This window comes from Humulus lupulus, chromosome 6 (assembly GCF_963169125.1).
Source record: "Humulus lupulus chromosome 6, drHumLupu1.1, whole genome shotgun sequence".
In the NCBI taxonomy this organism is placed as follows: domain Eukaryota; kingdom Viridiplantae; phylum Streptophyta; class Magnoliopsida; order Rosales; family Cannabaceae; genus Humulus; species Humulus lupulus.
Window position 1 is genome coordinate 4740137 of NC_084798.1, and position 11040 is coordinate 4751176.

At 37.2% G+C, this 11040-nt stretch overlaps 1 protein-coding gene across 1 annotated transcript; it reads right to left on the minus strand.

Moving 5' to 3' along the window:
• Nucleotides 1–5076: 5076 nt before the first annotated feature.
• On the minus strand, nt 5077–8548 carry LOC133783726 (uncharacterized). The gene is made up of 3 exons (XM_062223371.1): nt 8214–8548; nt 7221–7825; nt 5077–5746 (listed from the first exon to the last, which is right to left on the minus strand). Exons 2-3 carry the CDS (start codon nt 7776–7778, stop codon nt 5726–5728), a joined length of 579 nt encoding a protein of 192 aa, XP_062079355.1. The 5' UTR covers nt 7779–7825; nt 8214–8548; the 3' UTR covers nt 5077–5725.
• Between the last annotated feature and the right edge of the window lie 2492 nt (nt 8549–11040).

An 11040-nucleotide genomic window follows, 5' to 3' on the forward strand; every position in this document is an offset into this window, starting at 1 on the left:
TAGAGGCCGAGAGATGTTCAATTGCTACGATGTTCAGCGCATCACTCTCGGTAGAGGTAGCGAGCCTGGCCAGGGCGTCTGCATTCGAGTTCTGCTCTCGCGAGACCTGCTCGATCGTGTAAAACTCGAAGTGTTCCAATGCTGACCTTGCTTTTTCTAAGTAAGCTGCCATTTTTGTGCCACGAGCTTGGTATTCACCCAAAATTTGGTTAACCACCAGCTGGGAGTCGCTGTAACAATGTATTGCCTTAGCTTTGAGCTCCTTGGCTATGCGAAGCCCTACCAGTAAAGCCTCGTATTCGGCCTTGTTATAAGGTGCGTTGAAGTCAAATCTCAAGGCAGAATGAAATCTTCTTCCTGCAGGAGTGATCAAAATTACTCCTACCCCCGATCCATTTTCGATAGATGACCCATCAACGTAAAGTTTTCACAGCTCATGGGCCGTGGTTATAACTTCATCGTTAGTCATGCCAGTACATTCCACTATAAAGTCTGGCAAGGCTTATGCCCTAATGGTCGTCCTTGGATGGTAGGTGATCTCGAATTGTCCGAGTTCAACTGCCATTTAAGAAGTCGACTTGAAGCTTCTGGCTTAGACAAGACTTGTCTTAGTGGTTGATCAGTTAGTACATGGATGGGGTGCGCTTGAAAGTAGGGTCGAAGTTTCCGAGATGAGTGAATTAAGCTGAGAGCTAGCTTTTCCATCAAGGGATATCTAGACTCTGCCCCCAGTAACCTTTTACTGACGTAATATACGGGCCTTTGCACCTTTTCTTCCTCTCGTACGAGCACCGCACTGATGGCGTGCTCGGTAGTGGCAAGGTATAAATATAACACTTTTCCCGTAATAGGTTTTGATAAGATAGGGGGTTCTGCGAGGTGTTTTTTAAGCTCCTGGAAGGCCAACTCGCATTCTTCTGTCCATTCGAATTTCTTGCCTCCCCTCAACAGGTTGAAAAACGGAAGACAGCGGTCTCTAGATTTCGAGATAAACCTACTTAGTGCTGCCATTCTACCGGTCAAACTCTGGACATCTTTGTGTTTTCGAGGTGAATGCATATCGATCAAGGCCTGGATCTTGTCCGAGTTAGCTTATATTCCTCGAGCGTTTACAATGAAACCCAGGAATTTTCCTGACGATACCCCAAAGGAGCATTTCTGAGGGTTTAGCTTCATGTTATATTTTTGGAGCACGGCAAAGCACTCTTCGAGATCATCAACATGGTTATCATTAAGTTGAGACTTGACTAACATGTCATCAACATAAACTTCCATGTTGTTCCCTATTTTCTCCGAAAACATCATGTTCACGAGCCGCTGGTATGTGGCCCCAACATTTTTGAGCCCAAATGGCATGACGTTATAACAATATTGTCCGTTGTCCGTTATAAAGCTCGTATGTTCCTGGTCAAGGGCATGCATGGAAATCTGGTTATATCCAGAGTAGGCATCCATGAATGACATTAGTCTATGCCCTGCCGTGGTATCCACGAGTTGGTCAATCATCGGTAAGGGAAAGCAGTCCTTTGGACAAGCCTTGTTGAGGTCCGAATAGTCAATGCAGGTTCGCCACGTCCCATTGGGCTTTGGGACCAATGCCGAGTTGGCTACCCAGTCTGGGTAAAAAGTATCCCTTATGAATCGATTTTCTTTTAACCTATCGACTTCCTCTTTCAGTGCCTTTTTTTTCTATCATTGTCCAATTGTCTTCGCTTTTGTTGCTTTGGTGGGAATATTTTATCGATATTTAGCGCGTGGCTCACTATGTTCGGACTTATTCCTACCATGTCTGAATGTGACCACGCGAAGACATCCTGGTTTCTTTTCAAAAAGCAAATTAGTTGCTATTTGGTTTCTTCTTGAAGATGTTTCCCAACCTTTACCGTTTTCGAGGGATCGGACTCTTCGAGCTGGATTTTTTCGAGCTCTTCTAACGATTCGAGATCAACTTTCTCCTCCACCCTTGGGTCGATTTCTCCAAGATTGTCCCATATTTATTCTGAATAATGACGAGTTCCTGTGTGCTCGTCTGTTTCTTTCCTATCAAGGAAATGTTGTAGCATTCCCTTCCAGCTAAATGATCTCCCTTCAACGTCCCGATGCCACTAGGAGTCAGGAACTTAATGGTCAGATGCCTTACAGAAGAGACTGCCCCTAGCCCTACCAGGGCGGTTCTCCGGCCGAAGGTAGGTCTACTACTACGAACTCCATCATCTTGGTTGTTGAGACTGGGTAGTCTCCCAAGGTCACGGAGAGTTCGATGGACCCCATGCAGGCAGTCCCTTCTCCTGAAAAACCGTACAACATTGTTGCACACGCTTTCAGGTCACGAAGAGTGAGTCCCATTTTCTCTAAGGTGGCCTTATAGAGAATGTTCACTGAGCTCCCATTGTCTATGAGAACTCGGTGAACTTTCTTATTCGCGAGCTGGAGAGTGATGACCAGTGGGTCATGGTGAGGAAACTGAACATGGGACGCGTCGTCCTTGGTAAAGGTTATTGGTTGAGATTCTATCTTTTGGCTTTTTGGAGCTCTATGTTCGGGTTCATAAGGAGACCCATCCCCAGTTTTTAGCTCGTTCACATATCGCTTTTGGGCATTCCTGCCCGTTCCTGCGAGATGAGGCCCGCCTGAGATGGTTATTACGTCTTCTCCATCAATCAGAGGGGGCCTATCTTCTTCCCTTGCTCGGGAATTATTGTTTTGGTCAGACTGTGGCGCAGCTGCCCTCTGGCTAGTAGAAGCCTGATTATGTTGGTTTTTGACATACTGTCGGAAATAACCTCTCGAGATCAGTCCTTCGATCTCGTCCTTCAAATTCCTGCACTCATCAGTAGTGTGTTCAGTGTCTCGGTGAAAACGACAATACTTGCTGGAGTCCCTCTTGGACTTCTGATTTCTCATGGGGTCTGGACGCCTGAAAGGGACCTGGTTCTCATTAGCCAGGTATATATTCTTCCGAGACTCGTTGAGCTCGGTGTACACTTTGTACACGGAGAAATACCTATCCCCCTTCTTCTTCTTTCCCCCTTCGGCCTCAGGGTTATTCCTTTCGTTCTTTTTTCTTTTGGAAGGGTTTTCCGCAGTAGGCTTTGAAACTGGTGGGTCCATCGAGGTTGAGGCAGAGTTTGCGTTTATCGTTGTAGTCATGGGCTGAGAAGACATATTTAGTGTCGACCTCGCCTCCTCTACATTGACAAACCTCTGAGCTTGCTTATTAAACTCGGTTAAGGACCTCACCGGTTTTCTCTGCATATCATCCCAGAGTAGACTTCCTGGCATTACTCCAGCTTGGACAGCCATTAAATGACTGTTGTCATCCACATTTTGTGCTCGGGGAACTTCCAAATTAAACCTCGTAAGGTAACTTTTCAATGTCTCGCCTGGTTGTTGCCAAACGTTGGTCAGAGTTGATGCCTTGGGTCTCACCCTGATCATGGCTCTGAACTGCTTCTTGAAATCCTTTGACAGTTGATCCCAAGAAGTGATCGAATGTCTTTTATATTTCTCGAACCAGCTTTTTGCTGGTCCCATTAGCGATGCTGGAAATAACATGCATCTGAGCTCGTAACCCACATTACATGCTCTCATTATGGTATTGAATGTACTCAGATGGCTGTATGGGTCGGACTTTCCCTCAAAAGGTGGGACATGAGGCATCTGAAACCCTTGAGGAAACGGAGTGTTGGAAATATGAGGAGCGAACGGTTCGAGCTCCTCGTCAGAATCCTCATCTCAACTCTGACCTCGCTCATTTTGTAAGAGCCTAAAGGCCTTGTCCAACTGATCTATTCTTTCTTGAACCGAGTCCGCAAGGGGTCTTGCCTAAAATTGGCTATTGTTGATCACAATTTCAGGCTCCCGCCTTCGCAGGGGAACTTTACGCCCATTTAGGCAATCGCTTAAGTCCGGGTTCGATGGGTTACCATTACCCCGATTCTGATTCAAGTGTTCTCGCAGGTCGGAGCGGTTTCTGTGGTTCCCAGTATTCTTTCGACCTCGATCATGCATACTGACTGACCTAGTATCTCTTGAGTCATCACTGGTAAGGCTTGTTGCATGATTATTCTGAGATGGGTCTCTTTCATGTTGCCTCGTCTCTGCAGTGTGAGACCGGGACATTTGACTTCTTGTATGCTGGGCACCTCTCCGCTCTCTGAAGGCTTCTTTACTACCTTGCCTCTTTCCCGCATGTCTTTCCTCATCATCTCGAACTGGTTGAGCATTTCTGCGAGGCAGTGAAGGGTATCTTATAGGCAATGGAGGGAATTGTATGGGTGACGGTGGCTGCCACCCATTTCGAGGCCTAGACGATCCTGAGTTCGCTCGTGTTGGGTCGGTAACATTCCGCGTATTACAGGGGATTTGAGTCCGAGCCTCTGTAGGGGCTCGGTTATTCTCAGTTCCCGCTGGTACCTCCGCAGTTGAATTAACCGGAGCCCGAGCTCGAGTACTTCTTTGGGGTCTCGAGGGAGCGGATTGCTCTGCTGGTGCCGGAGGTTGTTTTGGTCTCCTTGTGGCAACATTTTTTCGGGGTCGCCCACGAGGCCTGCGGGGAGGAACATGCATGTCCCTCGGAGGTGGTGCTTGGTTCTCACGCAGAGGTGGGGGCTGAGCCGCCTGAGCTTCTGCGACTAACCTAGCCAACTCCTCATTTTCACTTGTTGGCTTCGGCCAACTGTTTTTTCAGCTGTCGGTTTTCAAGTTCCACAATGGGGACATACCGTTCAGGATTATAGTACATGTCCTCATCCCTTGGGGCTGGAGGTCCCCTAGAATCGGAGGACTCGCTTCTCTCTTCAGTCTCTGGATTTACCATTGGTTGCTTCCCAGGGCGTCTTGGATAGTTTTCTTCAGGAACGTTTTGATCATTTGTGGCCATAATTGTTCAGGTATCGTACTGCTCAAGGCTCTCAATGAGAGCACCAAGCTGTTGACGCCACTTTTCGTCAACTTAAAATGTAGAGCACGTAAACAGTAAATAATTATGGCAAGAATAACACAATAAAACAAAGAGAGTTTTTTACGTGGTTCAGCAGTTAACTCTGCCTAGTCCACGAGTCCTTTTTATTAAGACTTAGGAAATCTCTGGATATTCTTCAGGAATGAATTCTCCAGAGGTTCTCTCAAGATTACAAAATTTTGATCCCTTACAATGGTACATGACCTCTCTATTTATAGAGGAAATCTTAGAATACTATCCTACACATTTCGGGAAGTTATTCTGTATATTAATAAATTTAATGGCTTTAAAGCCTGTAACTCCTATATACCAGGAAACATCCCCTGAAGACCAGGGGGCGTATAACCGACTAATAAATAACTTCCCTTTATTGTAGGGAAGTTACAACAATAAATGTAGACTGCGTCTCTTCAAGTGACCTATTAAGCTGTTCGAGATCAGCAATCAGCATCATCAGCATCATGCCAGTCTAGGTCTCTGAGTAACTTACGAGTTATATTATTTTCCCCAAGACCAGCTCGGGGTGGGAAAATATCACTGAGACCACCTTGTTTCGAGCTCACACTCATGTCAAGCTCGGACCTCTTGATCCGAGGTCACCCAAAAATGGATGCCTTCCGATGTCTATCTTTCGAGCTTATAAGGACTTCGAGGTTACCCATCTTCGAGGTTGCCACCAACTTTGAAGATTCGGCGCCTAGGTTACGAACATGTATTCTAGCTATTGCGATCTCACACCTGACGAATCCAGCTTTCGAGGTCTCAACTCTCAAGGCTCGAAATCTGGGTGTAACATTATTATTTTGTTGTTAATTTTTCTAATGAGAAATGATATTGAATAATTATGTAATGTTGGCTTTAAAATTTTTATGTAATAATTAAAATTTTATCAAATAAACTTTTCAGATTCATATATAATAGTTTTAATTGGGAGTTTTTGAATATTTTATTATATTGATTTTTTTTTTCTAAAACTAGAATTACCATATATTATATATAAATCAAAACATCTCTTTTATATATTAAGTGTGTAGATAACGGAAATTATTTGTTTTAACGATTTTTTATTTTTTTAATGTTAACTTTAACGAAATATTCTTATATTTAATAGAATATTCTTATAGTTAATAGTAGTTTGTAAATACTTAAACTTAAATAAAATAAAATAAATAATTAAAAAAATTAAAATAGGATATTTTTGAGATATTTTACAATTATAATTATTTAAGAATAATTAATAATTAAAAAAATTAAAATAGAATATTTTTTTTATATATTTTACAATGATAATTATTTAAAAATAATAAATAACTAAACAAATTAAAATATGATATTTTTGAGATATTTTATAATGATAATTATTTAAAAATAATAAAATCATATGTTTTATAACTTAAATAAAATATAAGTAAATGTAAACTCACTTATTAGAATAATATCATATTGAACATATAATGTAATCTACTGTAAATTAGAAACAAATTGTTTTTTTTTTATAAAAAAAACAAGCAAGAAACTTAAATTTAAAATTCAAGTATAATATTTAATATTACATTAAAAATATAATATATAATCTTATGTTGTCACTCTTAAATTTAAAAACTAGACCAAACATAAATTTAAACAAAAATAAATAAATTTTTAATTAAAATAGGATATTTATTTCAAAATTTATATGACATTAATATAAATTTAATAAAAATAATTACTAAATTGTATAAATAAAACTAAGCAAACGTGCATATTGCATGTTGCTTCTATCTAGTATATATAAAAACTACTAAAATTTAAATTATTGTGAACACTAAATTTCAAACTAATAAAAAAAAAAAAATTACTTTAAAACTAGAATGCACCATATTTTTATATGTAAAAATATCATATTTTTTAGGCTATAAACAATGTTTTAGCTTAATTTTTTATAATATATTTAAATTACTTCTTTTATAATATATACGACATTGTTAACTTAATTAAAATTTATATAACAATTAAAAATATATTAATACATTTTCTAAATAAAACTAAAATAAACATGCATTTCACCTTCGATATTAGTGAGTTTAAAGAGTATGTGTGTTCAACACAATTAAATGGCATACCACTATTAGTGCAAATTCAATAACGAGTTTCATACATTTTAATTTAATAACTAATATTAGATATCGCTAACTAATCATATGGTGATACGGTGTTGGACACCTTAAATGTAAAATATATAAATATAGTCATTATATAGTGGAAGATAAAATCTTACCCGGTTGAAGTTTTCATCATGCACAATATCAGTGGCCGTCATTCCCTTACTATTAAGAGCGAATTTGTCAAGTACTCGACCAGATAATAAAAATGATGATGTCACTGTTCCACTCCCAGTTAAGATAGCGACTATGTCAAGTACTCGACGAGAAAATAAAAATGATGATGTCATTATTCCACTTCGAGTTAACACAGCGAGATGGAAGCAAGTATTTCCATCTTTGTCTTTCCAATGTAAAATATCATTAAACTCCTTGAAATGTAGCATTCCCTTTACCAAGCATATGTTTCTACTCTCCACAGCAACATGTAGAGCCGTTCGGTCGTTGTTGTCCAATAACTCACAAATGTTGTACGAATATTTTCCGGATTCAGCTATTAATGATTTTACTGCTCCAAAAGAACCACTCCTTGCTGAAATATGAAGAGGGGACATGCCTTCATTGTCTTGAATCAAAGCAAGGGTTGCTTTTTTCTGCAAAAATCTTTTCACCACTTCCACCTCGCCAAAGTGTGCCGCATGGTGAAGAGGAGTCCATCCATGATCATCTTTCATTTCTAAAAGATCGCCATCATATTTTTCTAACAGCTTCTCAACGTAGCCTGAAAGCACAAATAATTAATGTGTTTGTACATATATATAGGACAATCATTCTTTAGGGCTTCACTTTAAGTCCTGCCGGTGGAGTTTTTAGTGTTATCGACTTTTGAATAGTTTTCAGCGCGATTTTTTTATGACTGTGTATATCATTGTAGCTATTCAGAGCATTGATACGATTTTTAGAAAGTTCTAAATAGCTTACAGTACTGAAAACTAGGTTCAAACATGTTATTGCACGCGGGACTAATTTTTTATATACGCGTGGAAAGCAACATGTTTAAACCTAGTTTTCAGTACAATAAACTATTTAGAATTTTATGAAAATTTGCAGGATGCTAAAAAAAACTACAATATACACATTTATAAAAATAAATCGACTAAGTCTTTCACCTCTCCAGTTTCACAGTCGACTATGTCTTTCACCGCTTCAAAATTCCCTAACCTTGCAGCAACATGCAGTGGCGTATCACCATGTTTATTGGTCTCCAACACTATTGGATGATTTGAACTTAAGCGGCCGAGTAGCTTGTTTTTGCCTCCGGACTTTACCGCATTGTGAAGCTCTAAGATGTAGCTTGTGCCCTTCTCATCTTTAGAAACTTCAGTAGAATTGCTCTCCATATGTATAGTTTTCTCTTATTCAAATCATCAGTATAGCAAAAGAATTAGCTATAATAAATGGGATGATAGCTAGAGAGAGAAATAAAAGAGAATTATTTCAAGGTAATTTATTTTCTATGTTGAATTAAAATCCAATTAATGTGTTGTGTATTTATATATACTACTGTGCCCATTTATAGTTATAATTTATAAATATATTTGTGTCGTTGGGATTAAGTAGAGAAACAGTTAAAAAAAAAAAGATTATTAGCTGAGAACTTTTTACCAAAAGCAGGAGTTGAGCTCTTCAGCAATCCCAGGCTATATAGTGGTAGTCTCCCTGTAATATTAAATATAGATATATTTATATATTATACAATAGCAAAAGAGAAGAATTCGTTAACAATTTTAAATAAATTGGAACTGTATCAAATTGAGATATATATAATTCAGAAATCTGCTTATTAGAAACTGAATTTTTAATTGAAATAAATAAGTAAGGTCATCAAATAAATCAACTTTATAGAACTATGATATGTCATAATTTTATGTGATCATAATATAATCATCACATTGCCATGACTCTATATATGATAAAACTATCACAAAGTTGAAAGAAAAATACCCACCAAGACGATAAAAAATATAAAAATAAAAGATGTAAACAACACTCTAACCTTATTATATATATATATAGAGAGAGAGAGAGAGAGAGAGTGTGGATGTGTGTAACCTTTGAACTTAATTGTTTATTTCCAGTATTTAGTTGAATTATGCAATAGGATTTTAGTTGAATTATATACACATATTTATATCTATATGCATCTTAATTTTATTTTATACGCTTTAACTTTTTGTTTTCGTCGTTAAATGTATATAATAAGAAAGGTATATCAAATTTTAACTCTCTCTCTCTCTCTCTTTACTCAAAGTATAAATTGCATGGCATATATACCTAACTTCGGCTTTCCTTTCACTGTTTCACAACCCGTCGAACTTTAGTTGTACCAATAATGTGCTTTTTATCAGAATTCTTTTCAGAACTTATTTGTATTGTAAATTACGTACTTGAGACAACATTTTATTTCGAGTATTTCCTTAGATCATAATTCAAGAACATTATCATTTTAGCTTTTTCTGTCTAAATCTATTATCATGTTCAACCAAAGATTTTCAAAAAAGATAAATATAACCCCATAATTATTGTAGACAGAGGAGGAGCAGGCAGAGGTGCAAGAATAAGAGGTACTATAGGAGAAGGGTTTATCACTACTAGAATTACAAATAATATTAATCTTCAACCAAACAATAAAACTATATGAATCCGAGACCATAACTAATTTTCTCTTGCAGTAGTGATTTACATAACTCAACATACTAGTGTGAAGCAATTTTTGTGTAAGACAAGGAAGAGATCTTCCATATTCTGTCTAAATTTTGTATTTATGTCGATTTTTTACCTCTTCACGTTCCACAGTATCACAAGTCTTTCAAAACTTAAAAGTAAACAAAACACACGTAAAATAGAATAAAATAACTCTAATTAACTAAAACATTATCTAAAAAGACACAATAGACTTGTTTATCAAACTCCCTCTAACTTACCATTTACTCGCCCTCGAGTAAAGAACACAAGATAAAAAATAACCAAACTAAAAACCTAAAACAACCAACACAAATAAATTAAGCCAACACCAACAATTTAAGCCTCAAAATATTATGAATAGCATGCTTATGTAATATTCAGGAAAGCCAACCAATAATCCAAAATTTCAGTAAAAATATTATTTCTATTCACTTAAGACCAAACAAAAATAAAAGCTATCATAATCATGATTAATAAATAAAATGCATTTGAATCAATTCATGTTTACTGGTTTTTTTTTCATTACAATCAATTAACACTACTACAAATATAGACTTTCTTTGTATTTTTTTCCTAGCATTAAATGAAAAACGCTGAGAAAAGGTTCAAATGAGTCTGAAACACGAAGCGAGAAAAAATTGATACATAATTACGGTTTATAAAGAAAATCGCAGAGAATTATTTGGAAAGTACAATTTTCTCCGCGGAGAAAACCACGGAGAAAAGGGTACCTTTTTTTGCGGTTTTCTTTAAGGAACCGCGGAGAAAGCCATTACCCTACATACGGGCCCTCGACCCAGCCTTACTCATTCTTGTAATTTCTTCCACTTTGGTAAAGACCCGAGAAGAGTGACGCAACCCTTCTTCCCCAGCCATGGTTAGTGCTCTTTTCACGTTTCTGTTTTGTTTTTTTTTTCTTCCATATTTAGGCTATAACTCATGTAAATATACATATATATTGATTTATTTTGAAGTTTTAGGGAAAAAATGAGGATATATTGATTGGGTATAATGTGTTTTGAATGTATGGGTGATTTTCAAGATTTTTTCCAACATTTTTGAACGTTTTCGAATGATTAAAAGATAATTTTATTGTTCAAATTAGGTGTTGATCACTAAAACTTGACTTTTTTGTAATTATTTCAGTTTTTTGTTATTTTTATATTATTTACCTAATTTATGTGTATTTTGATCCGATAAGGCACCGACTAGTTCTGTTTCTTATTACTAATGTGGGCATTTGGAACATTT